The sequence below is a fragment of the Coturnix japonica genome, chromosome 6, assembly GCF_001577835.2.
Source record: "Coturnix japonica isolate 7356 chromosome 6, Coturnix japonica 2.1, whole genome shotgun sequence".
Taxonomy (NCBI): domain Eukaryota; kingdom Metazoa; phylum Chordata; class Aves; order Galliformes; family Phasianidae; genus Coturnix; species Coturnix japonica.
The window spans coordinates 27,747,223-27,770,476 of NC_029521.1; the positions used below are offsets into that span (position 1 = coordinate 27,747,223).

Genomic DNA, 23,254 nt, shown 5'->3' on the forward strand with positions numbered 1-23,254 from the left:
GGGGGAAATAGCTGCGCATTTACACATGAATAAAATACCCAGTGTTAGTAAGACAGTTCCTCTCTCCCTCTCTCCTGCCCTTCTTCTTGGCCTATTTGCATCTGAATCCTGTATTTCTTCCCACCTCACTGTCATCCTCAACAGTGATGCATGCACAGTGCTCTGCCTGCAGCCCTTGGCTGGCTCAATGGGCTTTCTAAGGAACTCAAGGGAGTTTTGCCACCTACTCTAGCAGGTGCTGCTGACCTCGTGGGGCGCAGCTTTAGGCAATGGGAAAGGTGAAGTATTTACAGGATGGTGATTTGACGGTGTGCCCAGTTGTGCTCAGAGCACCTTTCAGTGGAAAAGGACTGCGATACCCAGCTGTTGCTTTGAGGTTTAATTAGTGTGCATGTCTCTGCTAAGCTACAGCAGTAAAACCATCTCTGGCCCTGCCAAACTGCAGGCACTTGTTATTGCATTGGAAACCTTCTGTAACAGTGAGAACCTTTTGTCACACGTTGGTAAGGTAAGTACTGACATGTGTAACAGATGAGCTGTCCTTTTTCAAACATCCTTCAGTGCTTCTTAAGAAATGAAATGTATTCAATCATGTACAGGCATTTGCTCAACCAGTCCACTGAGGATGCTGTGATACTTTGCCCAATGTCTGCACAGGCAGCTTGGCATCCACTTTTGCCTTCTTTTCTTATTAAGAATTACCTCTGGATTACCTTTAATTTTCTGATTAATCTTTCCCCAGATGTATTTTCCAACCCTGCTCCTTCTAAGTGAGCCATTTTCCCAAACATTGTGTTTCTATCTCTTACACATCCCCACATTTTCTGTATTCCAACTCTTATCTTCTGGCTTCTTGCAGAATTGGGTGCCATGGAGCGAGTCCTGCTGTCCCTGTTCCTAATAGAATATGCAAAGTAGGATTAGTTCCAGCTTTGAACCCTGCGGAGGGCAGCTCTGAAAACAGCAATTACAGACACAGGCATATTCTCCATGACTTGGCTGTGGCTTCCTTCCAGGTTTTCTGCATCTTGGCATGCTTGCACAGCACTACTGCTTCCCAGCAAAGGCTCCTCTGGAGCTGCCTGAAGAGACAAAACCCCAGCACTTCTCTCATCCTTTATGCTTTTCCTCCATCTTTTTATCTTTTCCTTACTTAAACTCTGCATATCTTGAGAGCTCCTGTAGTTAAAAAGCTTTCTTAACAGCAAAAGGCCATGTATATAAAGTGTTGAGACCTTTCCAGAATGAATGAGGCAATCAGCCATGTGCAGGCTCTGTTTCCAAAGCTGAATAGCCCCTGCAGTCAGTTGTCTGTTGTGTAGCAAGGATAATGAAGTTGGCTTTAGATTATATTTGCTTTAATATCACCACACCTGTATGTAGAGTCAGCTCGTAACAGCAGTTAAAAATGTGAGGATTGGTGAGTGATGTGCATGGAGAACATGGCCTTTCTTGTGTGTCTGCTTGCACTATGCTCATCTGCACACACCTCAACCCGTGGCCTACAGGTTAATTCTTAAACTAGAGTCCACTTGGCCTTTGGGAAACTCTTCTTTTTGAGTGGCAGGAAATGTAGAAACTTTAATTGTTCCAATCAAAGGGTTCATTGCTCCATTCTCTCAGCTGCTGGGTGGCACATTGGGTGTGTTGGTGGTGGTCTGTGGCACATTGGGTGTGTCATCCTGAGGCTCTGGGTGGCACATTGGGTGTGTTGTACTTGGTGAGAGTGGGACACTGAGTGCACTGCCCTAAGATGCTGGGCAGCACATTGAGTGTGTTGTCCTGAACTGCTGGGTAGCACGTGGCACAGAGGGCACGGTGTCCTTGTTGGCTGGGCATGTTGTCCTGGTCCAGCCCTGGTGTGATATTTGGATCTGTTCTTAGTGACTTGGCAGCGATGCTTCCATTTAAACCTTGTCCATTTGTTTCCTTCCCCTCTTGGTGAATCCTTCCAGACAGCTGTGTGCAAAGAGGCAAAAGCTGCAGTCTGCCCTTAAAGCCACTAAATTTAGGGCCAAATCTCTGTTCCAGTGCAAAGAATTTGGCTCTGAGCCTTGGACTCAGCTGCTGTGCGGTCACTCCTCACCCAGACCCCCTACAAGTGGTGATCCTACTTTGCTGAAGTAACAAGGACGTCAGTTGTTTTGCTTTATAAACCTGAAACGAGGGGAGGAGGTGAGATGCATTCAAGCAGGATTTAAGCAATCTGCTGGCCTGCACTCAGCGCTGTTTCCCAACCTCAGACCTGGCCTCTGTGTGTAAACGATGCTCCGACAAACAGAGCACTTGCTTCACAGGACTGAAACCCATCAGGCCGCTCTCTTTTATTCTTTCAGCGTGTTGTTTTTTCATAGCTCCTCTGGCTGGTGAAACACAAGCACTGTAATCAATACAGAGCTTTTTTTTTTTAAAGGCACTCAAGGGCTTATGTAAAATCTTTGGAATTTGTTAGCATGATAACATTGTTATGCTCTCTTAGCTGATAGAAATATCAGCCAGCTAAGAATAACTGCAGCAGGCACAGAGACCATGGATCCATTTTCTGGAATGAGAATAAAAATTACACGAGTGTTTCTCTGTTTCTAACAACTAAGGAAAACAATAAGTAAAAACCTTAAACCCCTTCTTAGCAGTGCCATTAAATGAGTCAAAATACAGCATCTGCTTCTGCTCAATGCTTGAAAATCTCTGAATTTCTTTTGACTGTTGTGATGGGATGCAGTGAGAGAAGCTGTGACGCTTTGAGGGCTTGTTATAGAATCAGCTTAGCTCGAAAATGTCCCAAACCTTGGTTTCCTATCAGTCAGCAATTAAAGATTTGACTTTCCATTGTTTTCAAAGCAGAGGCTTAAGGTGAATGTCTGCACTCCAAAGGGACGGCCAACTCAAAGCCTTGCCAATAAGAACTGCTGGCAGTTGCACGGCCTCATTTTTCAACCACTACAAATGATGGTGTGAGCAATTTGTATGTGGAAACATAAATATCAGGTGCTTGTTACAGAAGCGGCTTGGATATTTAAGCCGAGCTGGGCTATGGCTAATTGATGCTGTGGTTTTGCAGAGTGCACGGCTATGAATTCCAGTCCGGGAAGCACAGAAGAAAAACTAATTTTAAACAAATTTCAGTGTATTTTTATGGTTTCCCTTCATGCAAATGGCCTTGAAATTGGGCACTGGGTTGTCACAAAGAGCAATTGAGGATTCTTCCCAATGCTGTCACTGCCTCTTTGCTCAGAACAAGCCTATACGTCTTGGCCTTGTGTGTTTATCACAAATACTGCAGCATTTGGTTTTCCTTGTTGACTGGTGATAACCTTAACTTCAGTTTAAAGAGGGGTTGGAGGGTGAAGAACAAAGCATCCTGTCACTGTGCTTAGTGGGAGAGACCCCTCAATCTGATGTGAGTTCACCCTGTCTGCATTCTCAAAACTAGAAGGCGAGTTCAAAAGGAAATATGAAGTTCTTATATTTATTTAGCATAGCAGTCTTCATTTCAAGCCAATTTCATGGGAATTCATGGAGGTTGTGGGAATTTTTTTGTTTGCTCAGGGTTTGGTTTGGTTTTTGAGGGCTTATTCATTTCCCCCTCCCTGTCATGCTTTGGTTTGGCAAAAAAGATGGTTGATGGGAAAAGCCCTCGGGTTGAATTTGTAGAGGTGGGGCAGAGCAGGGCATGGCCTCCAGCTGTGTTCCACCCCCCAGTGCTGGCTTACAGGCTGTAGGGGAAAGGGTTTGGGTACAGCCAGAGGTGGATGAACAAGCAGGGACAGCACGTTATTGGAGTGGAAGGACTATTCCATTCCAAAGAAAAGCTCGGTTTGGTTGTGTGAGCAGGAATTCAGCTACTCTGTGTCCGCAGCTCCGTGCCAGACTGAAGTGCTGCTCACAAAGCAAACCAAGGTTTGTTTTAACAACGCTCCTTCTCTCCAGGGTCTCCCTCCCCTGAAGGCTGCTGTACCTGCAGAAGCTATTTGCAGAATGGTTTCCAGATGTCAACAGAGTTTAGTTCCCCCTCAAATGAGATGGCAGCTGGATGCTTGTACCTGGATCAGAAATCACAGCAACTTTTTACCATGGCTGATTTCCTGCAGCCAGGGAGGCAGAGCTGCTCACCCCAGAGCTTAACTCTCAGCTTGATCCCAATCCTTGCTGTTGGAGTGGGTGCTCTTGGCTCCAGGAACAACCCATAGCTCATTGTTCCCTGTGTGTTGTTATCACCCAGTGCTCCACACCTCACATTGCAAGCAATGGGGGCATTCTGCAGGTTGATGTATTCTCACCCAGTTCAGCATCAGTTTTAGTCTCTGGTTAACTGGGCATAGTGCGTTTCCTACACAGGTGGGAGCTGTTCAGAGCAGCAGGGAGCCCATTTAGGGCCAACCCCCACCTCCTGCTGCTGGACACAGGTGGAAGGAGTGTGAGTTTTGCCTTTTTCCACCTGAAGCTCAGCTCCGCATTTGTCCTCTGAGGGGCCCAACTGCTGTCATTACCATACCCGACATTAACAGGAGCAGCACAGCCCTTTGAGATCCACCCTGAGCTCTGCAGAGGAAGAGATGTCGGACTGATCACCCCCCAGAATTCAGCCTCTGTGGCTCCAGAATTAGATCTAGTCTGGTAAGCAATGAACCTATCAGCTGGCTCGCTGTGGGATGACAGCTATTATAGACATGCAGTCTGTAGTTATTGTGTGATGGGTTATAAGCATGATAATGATCTCCCTGGGTAGACACGAAATGAATTCTCTGGGTGCATGTCCCTTGTGCATGCACTGGGGTTCCAGAGCGGCGCATCTCAATGCAAACCTTTAATTACTGACAAAGCCGGTCTTTTGTGTAGCCATAAACCCAGAGGAGACCAAAGAGATTCTTAAGGGCATCCAGCTAATTAAATCTGCTCCATTTTCATATGGGCGAAACGGTGCAAATTTAGGAGGTGGGATTTTGTAGGATCATAGAATGACTTGAGTTGAAAGGGACCTTAAGGATCATTCGGTTCCAACCCCATGGAAGAACTGGAGGAGGAATAAAGAGGTTCCATTCATGTCCCTACTTACAGCTCTAGCTGATATAGAAGTTATTAAAGTTTCAGGATGCCCGAGAAAAGTTGTAATAAGTTGCCTTTAATCCACCACTTGAGCAGAGGGCTGGGAATAGCTTCTAAAAGCCGCCCTGAAGAGTGAGCAAGAACCGGTCTGAACTCCATCCGTGAAGCCGGGGCTGCTGGGTTCCTTTCTTTTTTTTTAAGGAAACACCCATTATCGCAGTCTTTGTGCCTTACACACGTTGCAGCCCAACCTGCCCGCAGCTCTCCCCGAGCCGATCCGGCTGCGGGGACCTCCTGGGAGGAGCCAGCCATGCCGGCCGGCCCCGCTGCCGCCGCGCTCGGCCCTTTGTGCTCCCGCAGCCCCGGGCGGAGGGGCCGCGGGGGCGATGCGGGGCCGCCTCCCGGCGCTGGGTTCGCTCTGCGGCTGCCCGGGGCCGGCAGTGAGCGCAGGGCGGCGCCGGGGGAGCCGGCGGGGAACCGGGCGGAGCGGGGCCGGAGCGCGGCCGTTCCCGCAGCTGGGGGTGACGGAGAACGGCGGAGGTGGTGCGGGAATCCCGGCCGCGGTAAGCAAACCCCTCCTGGCTTGTTTGGGGGGAGGCTTTGAAAGATTTAAATCTTTAAAAGCTTCAATCTCTTAAGAGTACACGTCTCTCTATTTTTCCGTTCTTCTGTCATCCTTTCCACAACTTTCCGAGAAGCAAAAAGAGCGCAGCGCTCTCCCAAAGCCCCGAGCCCGTGTGCGAGACCCCGCTGTGCCCGGGGCGGCTCCAGGGCTGCGGGTTCGAGTCGGGCGGCTGTCAGTGTCACGGGAATGTGTGGGTCCGTCCCGCGTGGGTCGGGGTTGTGCTTATGAGATATATAAGACTTGTCTCTGAGTTGGTGAGGGAAGTGCTGTGAGGCGTTTGGGGTTATTTGGCTCTTATAACCTACAGTATTCATGGGTTTGGTGCAGTAAAGTGCTGTAACTTCCATGGTTTAATGGGATTGGAGACTGCTAGAGCGCCTAGAAAAACAAAATGTTTTTCCGTGTAGTGGTTATGACTAATTGTGTCAATGAGGAAGACGGCTGCCTAGGTTACAGAAAACTTGCAAGCAAGGAGGGCTGGCTGAGGGAAGAAGTCCAGGCCCTCAGGTGATGGGTGAGCAGAAATCACCCTGCCAAGATAACGTCACCCTGCCAAGATAACAACTCCACGTCCCGTCAGCAATTCCACCAGCGCTGCCAGAACAGCCCTGCTTCCCCCAGTGCTCCGTCCTGTCCCAGCAGCCTGGCAGCACTGCCACCCCCCCAGCAGGTACAGGAGTTCCCCTGGGGATGGCTAAGCCCTGCAATGAGGTGAGATAGTGCTGCTGGGAGCCCTGCTGGGAGGTACTGGTGCAGCCGGTTCCTGTTGCTCAGCCGTGGTGATGCCAGCTCCCAGGTGGGACAGGAGCAGCTGAGCCACACTGCATTGGGCATGTAGCATCTGGAGCCACTCTGATCATTACCCGGCCCAGAGCATAGAAGCGCTGCTGTGCACTGAGCATAAAAATTGCTTGTTTAATTGCCCCGTGGCACCTCGTCTCCTGGTTATATCACTGCACAGCACCTGGCAGAGGGTGACTCTACTTGAAATTCTACAGTCTAAGTGGAGGATGCTCTTTTGAAGTGTAAGAAATTGGGGAGATTTTTCCAAAATCATGTATTGGAAAGAATAAGTGGGTCTTTGTTGGGTTTACAGGAGGCACTGTATTGCTCTACACTTCAGCTCCTGGCTGGGCCCTTTGTTTACCTGCTCTCACTCACGTGTGGCAGCCTGCAAAGCATCCATTGACCCTGCAGACACTGCTGGCCCTTGTGAAGCTGTTCCTGGTGGTTGAACTTACCCTGTGGGGGGGCATTATCCGGTTGTATGGCCCACAGAGGTCATTAGGGAACACAACTGGGCTTTATGTTTCAGTTTTAGCATCGTATTCCTAAAATCCTGATAATGTTGGAGCTGTGTTATCTCAGAAGTGCTGCTGGGGTGGAAAGAGCAATGGGTTGTTTGGATTTAATCCCATGCTGGCGGTCTGTGCAATACTCCTAAGCTGTTTCCCATGCAAGATTAGTTTCTCTTTTATATCGGTGAGGTTGATTTTTAATTTAAGAAGTAGCTTCTTACTTCCTAATCTGCTAAATCTATCAACAGGAGTTCCAGTAATCATGAAAACACTTTAAAAGAACAGAAATGCTAAAGGTGCATGGCTTTATTGTGGCACTTCCTTGGAGTTTTTCAATGTGAGGTTCACTTCACTGAGTGTATTAATTATAGGGGATGAACTGCAAAATAAAGTAAGAGAAGGTAAAAATCAATTAATAAACTGAGAAAAATGATAAGGAAACTGAAATATGGAGCCATGAGGATGCTGAGAGCAGCCCCTTCCTTAGGGTGCTTCATGTGCTTTTCCAGAGATTTCTGGAGTAGGAGCAGGACCTATAAATCTTCCTGTTATCTCATTAAAAGCAACCAAATGTCTGGGGCTGGGAGATAGCGGGGCTTGAAATGCTTATTGGTTTCCCTTGCAGTAAACTTGGAGCTGTCGTTGTTGACTGTTCAAAGGGAGTCACATCCAGCTCTCCTGATTGGAAAAACATGGATGGGGAGAAAATGCCAAGACCTGCAACTGCCTTCTGTCTCCAGCACCACTGTCAGAAAGTTTTAAAGCCTCAGTTGAGGCTGGAGCTTAAAGGTTTGCCTCCCTGCTGTCAGTAGGTGAGCTGTCAGGGCTGGCTGTACTGCCCGTGTCTGCGACCTGGAGCAGAACCTGTTGCTTCACCTCCACGTGTGTGTAAGGCTTTGCTTTTTTACATATTTAAAGTACACTGCCCGCCTTGTTCCAAAAGCTTCTTACATAAACAGAGGCCAGACCTCAAATGTTTAAGCAGAAGAAATTATATAGGCTTATGTGGTTATTTCTCATTCATTCCTTGGCATTTGATGCATGTGAGTGGTATGGGTCAAGCTTTGACCAATGCTTGCTGTTTACATCTTAACAGTAATTTGAAAAAGATCTTTTTGACAATAAATAGAGTCTTTAGAGCTGGAACTCCAATGGATACTCAGTGGTCAGCATCGTTCTTGTGTGCAGCTTGGAACAGGCCGAGCCCCGCACTGTCAGGGCTGAATTCAGCTGCAGCTGTTAGTAAGCAACTGCTTGTTAAACTGTGAAGTATTTTCCTTTAAGAAGTATTTCAGACACGCTTGTCATAAGTCGAGTTTGGAAATCAGTTTCCTCCAGAAGTTGGGCATCGGAATGGAAAAAGCTGGCAGTGTTTTGGCAGGGCTGGGCTGCTGAAGGACTCTGTGGGCCTTGAGGCCTTGGTGCGGGACAGGCCCAGCAGTGCCGGTAGTGGAACCTGTTGGAGCAGCTTTGGGCTGGCTTTGTGGTGTGTCAGCTCTGAGCAGCCTGGCCTGCACTGTCCCCTTCCCGATCCCTGGCTGAGTTTTGAGTTATAAACCCTAGTTTGTCATGTAGTCGGCATGAGTGGCTGAGGTCAAACGCTTCTGACCGGGTTTGGGCACTGAGCTGTGACTGTCATGGTCACCTGTGGTAACAGTGGCATACAAAGAGTCGTAAATGTAAAAAGCAAAGCAGAAAGCTGGCTTGACAAATCACTTTTCCCAGATGGATGTGCTACCTCACAGAATTCTTTAGATAAAATATGTGAAATGTGAGTATGCTCAGATGGCAGTCTGTAGTCATTACCGGGATAACACTGACGTTATTACGGTGCACTTTAACTCCAGGATGATGTTGATGTTATTATAGTGCACTTTAACTCCTTCCTATGTTCTTTGAACTACAGTACGGAATTATACAGAACTGCTGGGTTTGCAGTTAGATAAGGGAGTAATCGTCCCATGCTAAAGCTGTTGTGTGATATAGTTTTATTTTTGAGCTGAGATTCCAAGTACTAAGGAACAGCTTGATACAGGTTTATACACCCCTGTTGAAATCCATCTGTGTGCAGTGCTGGCTGTGTACATACAGGGATGTATTCACATGGTAGGACTGGGAATGATATGGGCAGGATAGAGCTGAGAAAAGTGGCACCCGAGAGCCACTTGGGAGAACCCACAGGTGTGAAATTGCAGCCCCGACTGGAGGTCACGTTTTGTGCTCTAGAGAAAGCCAGGGACTGTTGTGAGCAATAAAGAAATGTGATACATCCAGGGCTTTGATCTATGGGCGATCACAGGGGGGAAAGTCAGGTTGAAATAGGTAACAAAAACACTGCTTTCAGGAGGTTCCTGTGTTAGTAGCTTGTTTTCTCACTTGCTTTTAAAAATCAGAATCACAATTGGTTTAATTTGCTGCTGGATTGTATTATCTCATCATTGCCCCTGCAGTTGTAACACGGTCAAAATTCCAGTGACTTCAGTCTTGTGGGAACAATAAAGCTGTATACAACAGCAACTTATATTAAAAATACCAACTTTCCCTGCATTCCCCAATACACGAGTCAGCACATGCAGGCCGAACAGTAAGGGCTTCAGCCAGTCAAGTGACAATAACGCTGCCATAATTCAGACCTCTAAGGCTGCCTTTTTCCATGTCTTTTCTCTCCACAGCCCTCCTGGGCCAGGTGATGATATACAGTTGGCTTCTGCCCTTGGTCCTCCTGAACAACCCCAAACTGTTTCTACGGCTTATGGAAATGTTGAGCCCACGGATGCTGCTGAGCTGACTGCAGCAAGGTATTGTGAAAGCATTATGGTGGGGTGCTGGGAGGGGGGAGGTGGGAAGGTGAGGAGGGCAACAGAGCTCAGTAATAGCTGAGAAATTGCTGTGTCTCTTGTTGGACGGATATATGTCTGCTATGGCCACTTGCTGAGGGGTTTGCTGGATCTGTAGCTGGTGGAATGTTGTATATTTACTGAGACTTAAATTGCTCAAATAAAACCTTCAAAAGGAGATGTCGTTATGTCATTTAGCTTTCTCCAGGAGTGAATCATTTAGGAGCAGAGGGTTGGACTATGTGAAGGTTCAGTACAGACCTTTATTATTTTTCGATGCTTGTACTGTTTTTTCTTAGTTTGTTTCTTGGAGGGAGTTAGAATACAGGGTAACTGATCCTTCAGAGCTTTCTGACTCCAGAGAAGTTCCTTAACAGCAGGAGGCTGATGATCAAACACTCAATTATCTCATTTCTGTTGGACACGGAGCTTTTTGTCTGCTTTTATTTGAGAAGGAAGTCTGTTGCTTTGTTGTGCTGGTGGCAGTTGGGTTGTCAAGATCTTTGAGCATATGAAGTTGCCTTACCTGCCAACAGCCTTGTAGGGTGTGTTTAACCTTCAGTCACCGTGAATTCAGAGGAGTGTAAACATGTATGGTGTATTTAAGCTAGCATTAAACTGGTTAGCTAAAGTAGTAGTAATACACAATCAAAGGCAGAAAGAATCTTGTGGGGTTTGCACAATCCACCTTAAAAGCCGGGTAACCTTGGCGTGGAGCTGTTGCTCATATTCCACCTGTCCCCAAGCTAGTTAAGACTGCTAATGCTGGGTGAGAAACAAACTTCTTCCTGCAACCAAAGTAGAGCAAAGGGATCTAGAGAAGCTTGCATGGGAAGCTCATGGTGTGGATTTCTTCCAGTTCTTGTAAGTTTTTACTTGAACAGGTGTGCTTCATTGTATTTAATACATTTATTTGGATTAATTTTGTTCCAGAGATTTTGTTTTTCATCTGACATAACAGCAAACAGGATAGAAAAGATTGAGCAGCAACTGAGGCGGATCTATGAGATACTGAGTGCAGAGGAGTGAAACCAAACAGAAAACCAAACCTACCACCCAAAGTACCGGGAAGATTTACATAAGGTCTCTTGAATACAGTCTGAATTACAATACTCTGTTGCTCCTGAGGAGATAGTTCGCCATTTGTAGGCAAAAAGGCATATGTCACCTTAGGAAACATCTTAGAAAGTTTCTTAATGCTTTGCTGGCTCCTGTTAGTGCAGGTGGGGTGCACCTGCAGAAGTGTTTCTCCTATGTCTGGTGCTAAAATGCAGCAGCTCACACGTGGTCCCACCTGCAGATGCAGCTGGTAGGCAGGTTTGGTTCATGCAGCTGCATCGTTTCCACTCCTGCCTGAATCAGGCTCGCAGCTCCCAGCAGTGACCTGCAGTGGTTTGTTCAGACCTGACGGGGTAATAATGTAATGCTGAAAGCTGGTGAGAGCAGTACTTCTATGGCACCCAGGGCTGTGCCCACCTTTGAGATCAGTGACAGCAAGACCAGGCTTTTCTTGTCCAAGGCAAAGTCTGAGTGATGTTTGTTGCTTTGTGTCATTGCCTTATTCCTCATCCCTTCACCTGGGACAGGGAGCAGGTACTTACATAGGTAAGATTCTCTTTGAAAGCCACTTTTTTTTACTGTTTTATGTAGAAATTCTGTGCTGCTGCTTTCAGTGTGACCACAGAGGCACGTGTGATGTCACTGTGTTGATGCTCTTTGCTTACACCTGTGCGTTGTACTTACCAGGGTTATTAGGTGGCATAATCCTTTCCAGTCTGTCTGCAATAAAATGTTATTACAAAGTGGATTTTCTTGCAACGTATTTAATTATTTACTAATAAGTTCCTTTTGTTTCCCCATCAGGAGCATCCTATAATGCAGATGGGGGGCACTTTATCAGGGAAAAATAATGATGCGTGTAAGGCAGGGGTCAGTTTGTGCCACATGTCTTCCAGATGGCAGTGCATAATTAGAGATCAGGTTGTCCCTCCATCTGTCAGTCAAGAAACTGTATCTTTGTTTTGTTTCTCGGGGTCTGCCTCTCCTCTCCTGCTGGTAATGTATTGATCAGGGGAATCGGGGCATCATCTGCTTAATACTGCCTTATATGTACTGTATATACAGAGTTGTGCCCTGAAAAGAATTAGGTCAGGAGTTCACTGGCTGCTTGGCCAAGCGTTTTCGTTTTAGCACTGACAGCAAAAGGCTGAGCTCACTCCAGCCCTCTCAGAAGTGTTTGTGTTTTGTGATTCTTCATTTGCTCTCCAAGTGGATGTTCAGCATTATCTTATGCTTAACAGTTCACCTTTTCCTTTAAAATCTTAACTTTCTCCCATCTCCGTGTGACCCTATATAGTCACATTGCCTTTGTACGTAGTCAGTGCCATTGCTATATTAGGACAAAGCCATTTTTAGCTAAGGGAAAAGTCCTCCCTGTGAAAAAGGAAATAGCTTGCCTTTAAATAAAGAACTTGATGGGACTGGAGAGTCGGGAAGTCTGTGTCAGCGTCAGGACAGGGTGGGAAAGGAAGGAAGGGAGAGAGAAGCGCTCAGAGCAGAGATAATTGGCTAATTTCTTGGAAGAAATAACATAATAGCTGGCCCATATGGCACGAAGCTACTTTGTGGATGTGAGCTAATTATGTAGACCACTTTTAAGCGCTCGTGGTCCATGTGGATAAATACTTTGGGGAATCACTGTCTCCGTGCTGATAGGTACCGTGGCTAAAGTTAGAGAGATGTGATTTATGGCTGTCCTTGGTTGTATATGTTTCTAAAGAAAGGAACAGTTTGTCCATGAACCTTACTAACTCTCATCCCATAATGTCGTTATTCAAGTATAACTACTGGGGGCAGGGAGGGGAAATGAAATCTAAAGGATGGAATGATCGAAATAGCCATTAATACTTTGCTTGGGAAGCTAAAAGCAGCTCCTCACTTCTGGCCTGGTTCCACCAATGTTTCCTTGGGTCTGAACCTGCAGAAACAAGTTGGGAAGCTGCCTGAGGGCACTTCTGTGCCCCTGGTGTGTCAGAGCCACCCTTGGGAAGCACTTGGTGGCTGCAATGCTCTCTTGGTTCCTTTTGAAGTCACTTAAACTGAGTGCTTGTAATGTGTCGTGTGGAGAATGGACTCTGTGAGATCTGCACAGGGGTAATAAAGGATTGCTGTCATTCATCTTCATTGCATGCAGCAAACAGAGCAATCTTGTATTCCTCTGGAGGGTAATGCTTGGGTCTGTAAGAGCTGTCAAAGCTTTGCAATGGTACTACTGCTCATGTGGTCAACCAAGAATTTCAGTAGGCTTTGTAGGAAGAAGTAATTTATGGGAGGCAGGGGAAAGTACCAGCGATGGAACAGTGTGCTCCTGACAGAAGTTCAGATCTAATTAAACTCATCTTTTCAAGAGATTTCACTGCAGTCTGTGGGCCTTGTAAAATTTATCAGCTGATGATTTTTCATGATTATTTTCCAGCATTTCCAAGCCTGAGAGCTGTGAAGAAGCTGCTGGGCTCGTTTCTGGGGATGTGCCGGTGGCTGCAGCCCCTGGTGGTGGAGTAGAACTGCCTCCTCAAGAAGCTGAAAGCGTCACAGAGGAGATAAAGAGGTAACGTACAGTGTTATTTCATGCATTTTAAGTCAATTTCTACATCTGTGTGTTTTTTTCCTTAGGACGAGATTGGCTGTTTTGCCTCAGTTGTGTGAACGTTTTCTTGCTAGGTTTTGAAACCAATTGCTGGACAGATAAGGACCTTGCTCCGCTACATTTCCTCTGGAAGACCAGAAGAGGGAGCTTGTACTACACTGGTTTCTTCCCCACTGTTTGTAAATTATTAAATGCTTAATTTATTTTTTTTTTCCCTTTTTTTCTCCTTGAAAGGACCATTTTGCTCATTCCCTTTCAGATGTTGCCAGTGTCTTCCTTCCCCACACTAGTGATCTGCATTGTAGTTGTCATTAGTGAAAAAGTTCAGTAGGTCGGCTTGGTTTCATTCTTGCTAAAGAAACATTCCATTATCTTCATTTCAAAGCTGATCTTTCTCTCCTTCAGCTTTGCACTGACTGTTAAATGGCCTCAGGGATTTTTGCTGGGAGGGCTGCATCCTTCCATCTCAGATGTAGGAAAGAGGAGACTTGTCCTCATGTCAGAGCTTTGTGTGATGCCTGTCTTGTGGCTGATTAACCACTGTGCTGCCATGCCTTGGCAATAATGGCATGCCCTTATTGTGACATCTATTAATGGAAAAGGTCACAGCACAGTTGAGAATATTAAATGGGAGCTCTCTGGAGAGTATCTTTCTCCACCCCACAGATACAGATCGGCAGCTTGTGACAGGCATGTTACAAGATGGGAGACATCATGGGAAATCCAGCCATTCTGCTTAATCTGTTCAGAAATGTCAGAAGTTGCTGCTGTCAGCAGGAGGATACTCTGAATCGTGGGTGGAAACGTACACGATAGGTGCATTCTGCTGTGGAGCAGGGAATGAATAGCTACCAGCAAGAGCTACTCAAAAATCATCCACAGTTTCATACCTAGGAAAGGTGTTGGTGAATTTACCTTTATATATTTCTGAGATTTTTGATCAGAAAGTGGTGTCCCAACTTCTAGCTTAAGTTACATGCTTGCTGTGACATAGGTTAGTTCAAGCCTTTGCTCTTTTATGGTACTGTATTATACCTGGTCTTTTTAAGTGTGTACAGTTGAGTTTATCAGAGATCATAATGCATGTAGAGATGGGAATTGGAGAGATCTGTAGGCTAAAGATAGCTCTTCCATTCTCCTCGTATTACTGTCCAAACAGTTCTTTGTTGTTATAATCAGCCCCTTATGTAAATGCCTCTTGGGCCATCATGCACTTTTCTGTAATTTGTGTTTATCAAATCAACCCAAATAGGACATAGAAAATGATAGTGTGCAAGCTGGGTTATTTTTCATCACCTTTATGGCAGCTGCCTGTACAGTGAGGTGCTAAACTTCTGCAAGCACTTTGCCTCTGCACAATTTTCTGCATAATAGATTCTCAAGGCATTTCGATTTCCTCTGTGATTATGATGATCTGCTTATGAACTGCATCACAGGCACTTATTAATTTGGTAGAATTGCTGAAATATTTCTGGTGAGTGTAACTTGTCATTTAAGGAACCGCTGTGGTTAGAGCTAGCAAGAGTCTGGAGAGCTGATCCACTCCCAGTTGTGTTGTCAGGGAGAGAAATGGATGTGATGCATTCTGCATCTGTTTCTTGTTTTTAAGTGTACTGCATGAACTGTGTTGTACTAAGCTTTCAAGGTTATGTAGACTGTCTGGTGCAAAGATAAAGTGTTTTTCTGTAGTAGAAGCAACAGTGTGAAGATGCTGAAATGAAGTTGCTTAGGTCTTGGAAACTAAAACTCAAGGATTTTTCTTGAGGGTTGATGGTTGATAACCTGCAAAGCATTCACCACCTCCTGAAGCACAACATAAGTAGGTACCTTTCGTGTTACCAGCCAGTCCCCAAGGAATGGGCAAAAATGAACCACTCTGCTCATCCATTCATTTCCTCTGTTACAGCCTTTTTAATAAGATTGTGTCTCACAGCCTTTGGCCTGAGGGTTGTGCTCAGCACTACGCAGCCTCAGGCAGGAGGATGCTTTGTGCTGCTGGATCTTAGTCTTGCCAACCTGTTCCATCAAATCCTAAGATGTCTGCTCTGTTTCAAGCCTGAAGTGTTGTAGACTAAGTGCATTTTCTTGCAGGCTTTTATGGTGGGGGTCCCCGTGGCTGTGTGTGATGGGCAGAGTTTCTGAAGACCCCAAGGTCTGGCAGAGGACAGCTTCCATAAAACAGCAACCATTCAACAAATAGTTTCCACTAATCTGAATTTTAAAAGTCAGACCATGATATGATAATGGGCACTTGACAGAAATGTGAAATTGTACCAATTTTCTGACCGTATCTTTGTTTAGAATTCGTACTCCCTGAGGTGCACCCTGAATGCTTATGCTCTAAGAGAGCAATTATTTGCGTGTTGTAGAGCTGCCCCCTGCATGTGGCTGTGCATGAAAGGGTGATGGTAGCCCTCTGTTTGCTCCTTATTGCTGTGTATTTTACAGGTTCCCTCAGGCGTTATATGATAATTTCCTTGCTGCTAAAGCAGGTTCAACAGCGTGAAAATGAATATGTCATTACACTAATCCATCCACAAGGAATTTTAGAGTGGCGTTAATCATCTTGCTGTAACTGTGACAGCACAAGGGTCGGACAGGCATCATCTATCTGGCCTGGTGCTGCCAGCAAGGAGGAGGGTTTGAGGGATATGGACACCTCCAGTGTTGGAGCAGGCAATACAGGGTCAGACTGGGGTCAGGTTTGTATTTCTCAATGGTCAATGATATGGCTGAGTAGGGCTTGTGCTTTTGGAGCTCTACCTACCCCTAGGATTTTGGCTCAACCTTTAAAAAGAAAAACCTGAAAAATACTCTAAAGGCTCGAACTTATTTTCTGTTAAGTCTTTCAAATTCAAAATGAAGCTGTAGGTGAATGTGAGAAGACACCGATTCAAGGCTGCTCTTGAACCTTAATGTAAGTCTTTGTAGATCTGTGGGATGAAAAGCCCTCCTTCTTTCTTGGGTGGCATCTCTGTGTGGCTGCCGTGGGGGTTTCCCTGCTCTCCAAAACCAGATCTCCCTGTTTATACATGGAATCTGTTGCATCTGGTTCTCACCTTACCCATCCTAACTCACCACTGGGCCCTGAAAGACTGCAAAACCCATAACATCCGGAATATAGAAGCATTCAGTGGCCTTTTCTGTTGGCTTTGCAGTGGGTTTCCGACACAGGAAATTTCAGTAACTAAGCTGACATCTTGATTATTCAAAACTCTTAATGCCATTGATCTCACTTGCAGTTTTGATTAAGCAGTGACTTTAGCAACTGAACACTGATCAATTCTGTGCATTGTCTGTTTTGAGAACGTCATCACAGGTCACCTCATTTTTTATCCTTGACTTGTCAGCTAGAAACATTCTGTTTCTAGCTCTTATGCGCTCTTAATATTCTGAGATACTGTGTTTTTTTTTTCAGGAAGTAATAACGTAGCAATGCAAATAAAGCACTCCTATTGATTTAGGTAAGTGGTGGAGCAAAGCATTCATCCAGGCATTTGGTGTAAGAATAAGTCGAACCTCTAAAGGTTTATACCTAGTATCACCTCGTGTTATTTTGTGGCATACCCTTTTAAGCCATGTAACACAGAAGGGGCTGTGTTGCGCTCAACCTCGTGCAGAGGCAGTAGGAAGAGTCGCTTTTTCTTTTGTCTTGAAGAGTGTATTGAAAAACTCATTTAACAGGGTCCTTGATGAATTTTACTGCTTGGGTTTCATTTATGCTCTCCTGGGTGCCCTTCTCCGAACCCATGTAAATAAAAGGAACAGCTATGAAATGAACAACAAAAAAAGAGCTAAAACCAACCCAACAAAAGATCTGTGGTGATGGTTTCAATCTGAAGCTTTTACATGCTTAATCTAGGTTGGAATTTATATATGCTGGTTGAGTTCATATTTGGGATAGCTGCATCTCTGAAGGATGGTGATGAATATGTCCTTAATCTGCTGACAATATACTCTTATCACAATAATGCCATGAACATGAACAGCACTAAAAGCCTATTTCCTAGGCGCTACTAAAACATAAGCATTACAATTTATGTTAGCATTTTGTTTTTAATTCCAGTGAGCCAAAAAAAGGATAAATTTGTTGTATATTTCACTTATTTCCTTTGTTTTCAGTTTCAGTTGTAGTAAGGAGTTGCTTCATAAAACTAAGGGGAAGAGAGAAAGAGGTTTACTCCAATATTTGGTGATGGTATGGTACACCATTACATCCTGGTACTGTCCCTATGTGATGGCAATGCAGGCAGTAAGCTGGACTGTGGAGCAAACTGTCTGGGGAAATACACACAGGATCAGCGTGGTGCTGCATTGATTCCTGCTGGCAGAGCTCTGTGTTTAAAGTCAGAGTCACAATAACCAGGTAAAGCAAAGAGCCGTAGTGAAGGGGAGCAAATGGTTTATGGCATGTCAGCCAGCAGCCTCAGCAGCTCCACTGCTCAAAGAGGCCTTTGAGTGACTCTCAGTTATAAGGTTGTTGGCCTCTTGGTCGCTAGAGAGGGAGAGAGGAATAGGGAACAAAAATCTGGCTACAGGAGAGAGAAGAATAAACCAAGAAAAGGAATTGTAGCTGAAATGTGTGGTGGTAGGTAAAGAACTGCAGGAAAACACATAACGTATTTAGAACCATGCATTATGTGTCCCATAGTAACCAGTCAGTGCTTGAATTCTGAAGCAGCTTTGGGGGGGTGGGGAAGGGGGGAGAGGGCTTTGGAGTGCAGGAGCCCTCAGCCTTGGGGTGCCCTAAAAGGGCTGTGCTTCAAAAGCTGCCAGTGCTTTTATGTGCTGATGTGCTCTTCAGTGTGCAGGCAGCCTCCCTTAGGCACTGCCTGGCTTTGCAACCGTGTCTATACAGAACAGCATTGATTTGTGTGTGTGTGTGTGTGCAGTTTGGTCTGTTAGTGAAGGTGGTGGTGCTTATAGCTGATATTTCTTATCAGTCTGATGTTGTGGATGCCCTATTCATGAGTGCTTTGAAACCAGGCAGCCTACAATTAAAGGAATCCTTGGGATACAAGCTGCTTCCCAAGCTGCATTCAAGGCCTTGGGGTCCGAAGGTAATATCACCTAAATCTCAGTGTCTATTTTTAGGATCCTATTTAAAAACTAATCTATCTTTTGTTAATGTTTCCCCCTTTCTAAAAGTGTTTTGAAAGAGGCAGTGTTGTTCCTTAGGGCTTTGACAGCAGCCTTCAGCATATCTGAGAAACCCACTTTTGTTACTGGGTTGTTTGCTTTTGCTCTGTTCTGTGCTGTTGCCTTCACACAGTACTCCAACCCTAGGATGCAATTGGGATGTTTGGCATGAGATTTGGGCACCCCATCCTAATGAGGGTGGTAGATATGAGATGCAGTGCTTGCAGAGGGCTCTTTGATGTTTGGTAGTGTGTGTGTGTGGCCATATTTATAACTAGCTTTAGGGCCTTGCAAGGTCTGTGATGAAGCCAAGAACAAAACATAAGTTATACTTGATCATAAATCCTATCACAGTCCTGCCCAGCGCTGCTTTTTGATGAGAGCCAAAAATTTCAGATTGGGTGCTGGTGACCCAAGTCTGAATTTATATATAAACACGAGATGGAGTAAGACCAAATATTTAGGGGCTGTACCAAATATTTGGTATAGGCCAAAGTGAATGAGATAAACAGAAGGAAATGATAAATTTTAAAGGATGGCACTGAATGTTGTGATACCCTTTTGCAGCCTTGGCGTCACAGTAAGTTGTTATGTGTATGGTGTCTGGAACAACCCTGGGTTGAGATGCCTGGGGCATCTCTAGCTCCTTTGAAGATACAGTGAGATCTTGGTTTTTGAGCCCCAGCTGTGTGTTTTTCAGGTCCCCAGCTAGTTCTTACCAGATGTACTTTTATGGTATCAACACAGTTCTTATATTTTTAAAAGGCAGCACTAAATTTAGTACTAAATTAGCACTTCTGTTGGCAGGCCCAAAGGATGGACTGGGGCCAGGCAGGAGAGGGAGAGCTCCCTTCACACGGAGCTGCAGAGAGAACCCATGTTGTGGCCTGTTCTTCATCTATGTTCACTCCTGAGGTTGGGGTCAGTGCTTCTGTATCCATTGAGGAATAAAAGGCCAAAGCCAAGGTTGCTTTGGCTGTAATTGTATAACGCTTCATTGCGTGCACTGAAGTGTGTGTAGTTGAAATGATGTGATGCTCTGAGCATCCAGAATAACTGAAAGAAAAGTGTGGCTTCAGGTGAATGTAGCAAGGAGCACAGTGACAGGCATTTTAAATGCACTTTGCAGTTGTTAGGAAGGTACCACAATATTCCCATTTTACACTGCAGGGCAAATGGTGCCTCTGTTCTCCCTCTTGGCTCCCAGAAAACTGCAAGGGCTTCATTTTCTCACTGTGGAGTTTGCCTTTCTTAGAATTATTGCCTTCCTTTATTCTGCAATAAATAAAACCCAATAGGGAGCTCTTATGGCAATCAGAAGACCAATCATCTGCAGCTCAGCATGCGTAAAACTGAGCAGTAACCTCAACCTAATAGGTTCCCTAAATGCAGCCCTGTAATTGCAGGCTGGTACCACTTCCTGCATTGGGTTGGTATCCCAGAGTTATTAACCATTGCAAAGCTACTGCCAAGGGATAGAGATTTTCTTTGCAGGCTCTTCCTCTGAATTCTATGTTGGATGTGCTCCTGACAGGTGTGTTACCTGAGGTTCTGCTAAAAATGAGTGCTCTGAATTGTATTTTTTTATGTGGCTGTATGGGTTTGCTGTCTTTAGCAACATTGTCCAGCTTACAGCATTTAGTGCTTCTCCTGGTAAATGGCTTGTTCCCCCATGGAGGGGGGTCACAAGAAAGAAGGGAACAGACTCTTTCATAGGGTCTGTTGTAATAGGATAAGGGGAAAATGGTTTCAGGCTTAAACTGTGGTTTAAGGAGAAAGGTTTTTACAAGAATGATGGCTGCCCAGAGAGGTGGTGGTGCCCATCCCTGGAGACACCCAAGGTTAAGGGGTGGGCTCTGAGCACCTGGTGGAGCTGTTTGTGTCCCCACATTTTGCTGGGGGGTTGGACCTGATGGCCTTTAAGGTCTCTTCCAACTCAAATGATTCTATGAATTCTATTGCCCTAGTACCCTCACAGAGCGATAAGCCTGTTCAGAGAGTCTGGATTGTGGTTTGCTTTTGCTTTGCAGGCTGGAAGATCCCTACCTGCATTAGGTTGTGAGCATCCCCATCGTTCTGCACCTTCTGGCCCTACCAGGGGGCTGTGCATGCAGTGATGAAGCCCCAGTCCCCTTGGATAGAGCCCTGCGGGTGGGGAAAGCTCCCACATTGCCATGTTTACCTTGGCTGCTCATGATATTCTCCCTCTGTCCCTCACGGACGATTCCATTTCTGCCAGAGGGATGAGCTCATTTGTTTAAATGAAACAAGCGGCCGCTCTGCTTATTAATCTTCTCCACAGTCGTCCTGATGTGTCCAACTTGCCTCTTATGGAAAGGAAATGTATGCACAGCATCCCGTGCCCGCCAGCATTTGCATTTCAAATCAGCTGAGTCAACACAATGCAATGGTCTTGCCTGTAGGTCCTTAGGGAGCCACAGTAGCTGACAATGTGTGCTTAAAGGGAGGGTCTGCTTTTCTTCTTTTTTTTTTGGGGGGGGGGGATTTTTATTTTCCTGAAGGCAGTTTCCATAGCCAGCAGTGCTGCTTGCACCGTGGCTGCGTGGACCTCTGATGTTCAGCAGATGATTATTAGCCCGTCACAGTGGCCAGGATTTCATTTTATTTTCTAAATAGCGTTCATCTGGACGGGGAAGGGAGGGGGGGGGGAAAGCAAAAATAACTGGCAACAGTTCAGAGAAGAGAGGCTGCTGCTGAAGTGCTCCTGCCTGTGCTGCCACTGATGCAAGCAGCTGTTCCCATCTGCAGTGCAGCACCGCAGGCTCTGCACAGGCACGGCTCGCCGAGGGAGCTGCCCGCACACCTAGCAGCCAGCCCGGGGCACGCTGAGGATGGGAGGCTCGCAGTCCTTGCAGCAGGCACAGGCGGGGAGCCTGGCCCGGGAGCCGTCGGAGGCGATGTAAGTGTGTCTGCATTTCTCCCTGCTCTCCTCTTTTCTGCCGCGCTGCTGGGCCCGCAGCCTTCCCGCACCTATGCTCTGTGGTGTGGTTGGGGGGCTGATTTCTGTGCATGAGGCCTTTGTTTAATGTCGGCTGTGTTCACATGGGGACATGGTTGTGGTGTTGCTGGGTATCACGAGCTGTATTTTGCAGAGCTCCCACCTCGCTCTGTCTGCCCACCTCATCTCGGTGGTGCGGAGCCATGCCCGGGTACCATACGTTCGTCTCTGTGTTCTGGATGCGTAGCGAATCAAGCACAATGACCATTTACAATGAACAAAAAACCAGCCCCTTCCCCCTCCCAAACCCACCGTCGTTGGGTTTTCTGTTTAAAATGCGCAGCGTGGAGCTGCTTTTCCCAGAGCTTCTCTCTGCTGTTCTCTGTACAGATGCTGTTTTTCAGGTCACATCACCCCTGTCAGCATCAGTCCTCGGTATTGCACCCTGTGATGAATTGTGAGGGTGAGGCGTCTGTAGCTCTTGCTGAAGGCAGCTCTGAAACATCGGTTCACTGGAGGGGGAGGAAAGGAAAAAGCAAATATCATATGGCATTGAGAAGAAAGTGATCATTCTTTCACATTGCTGCATCATGTATGATAATGCACAAATATGTACGTGCATGCAGAAATAGCAGAGTCATTTCCCATTTGAAAGTAGGGTTTTGCTGTTATTGGTTGAGGTTTCAGTGGTGAGCAGCCTCTTCTCCATGACCTCCACCCCAAACTCAGCTGCTGGAGCACGGGCCTCACCTCAGGGGTGGGCTTATAGGAATTGCTTTGTCTCTCACTGGCCTTTTGCTTAGAGATCCCATTTGTCTAAGATGTCTGATCGCTGAGCTTATTTCTGATCATGCATTTTGGCTAGTTTTAGGTATATCCACTAGGGCTAATCTCTAAAGCAGCCTCACTGAACTCTTTAAAGAATCTGTAATGTAATATGTGCTTATTAAGGTAGCTGTGATTAGATTTGAGGCATCATTCGGCTGTTTGAGATAAGTGCTTCTGAGCGAAGGGGAATGGGAGAGCAGTAACTGATAGTTTTGCCTCTGCAATAGGCCTTACAAGTAGGTTCATGCTCCCTATTGTCATATTCCAGTACATTGGTAGATAGCTTTGCTCAATGCTGTCTTGTTAGATTTGTAAGGCACAGGCCTAGCAGCATTTCTGCATCCTTTGTTCCTTTGGTGCACAGCTTCACCCACTAAGATATTTTAATATAGTTCCATCGTAGGCAGTATTAACATTGCTACACACAGCATCTGTTTTACTGGTACAATGGAATGAACTGATGCCTCATTACCTTTAAAGCACTATTAATTACATTTTTGTCTGCTCAAACTGGGTTGTATTTTTAACAGTGATCTGAGGACTGGGCAGTAAAAGTGATGTAGATAAAGCAGCATTCAGGGTGTTTTATCTACAATCTTTACAACCTTTGGGGAATTAATTCTGTTGAAGAACGTATTGATCAAGCTATAGTTATTTTTAATTATAGTACATGAGTGATATGCTGTTGTAGACGTGACGTTGTCATCTCTTTTTGAATGACTTTATATGTTGATATTTTTTTGCTATTACTGCTGAGGGACTTTAACATGGTCTCTTAAGGTCCAACATAATCACCAGAAGTACTTTCAGCACAGGTGCCATTTAGTAACTGTTGATATTCTTGGGAAGCATTAGTGAAAGATATTACTCATCCTA

The 23,254-nt window shown here is 45.7% G+C and overlaps 1 protein-coding gene across 4 annotated transcripts in view; it reads left to right on the forward strand.

Annotated features, from left to right (window-relative positions):
* Positions 1–23,254, forward strand: part of TACC2 (transforming acidic coiled-coil containing protein 2) — a 96,944-nt gene that overhangs the window by 30,469 nt on the left and 43,221 nt on the right. For all 4 annotated transcript variants that reach the window (XM_015867493.2, XM_032445541.1, XM_032445539.1 and 1 more), the window contains 2 exons: positions 9,642–9,767; positions 13,282–13,413. In XM_015867493.2, coding sequence (XP_015722979.1) covers positions 9,642–9,767; positions 13,282–13,413 — 258 coding nt within the window. The remainder of the gene's footprint in view (positions 1–9,641; positions 9,768–13,281; positions 13,414–23,254) is intronic.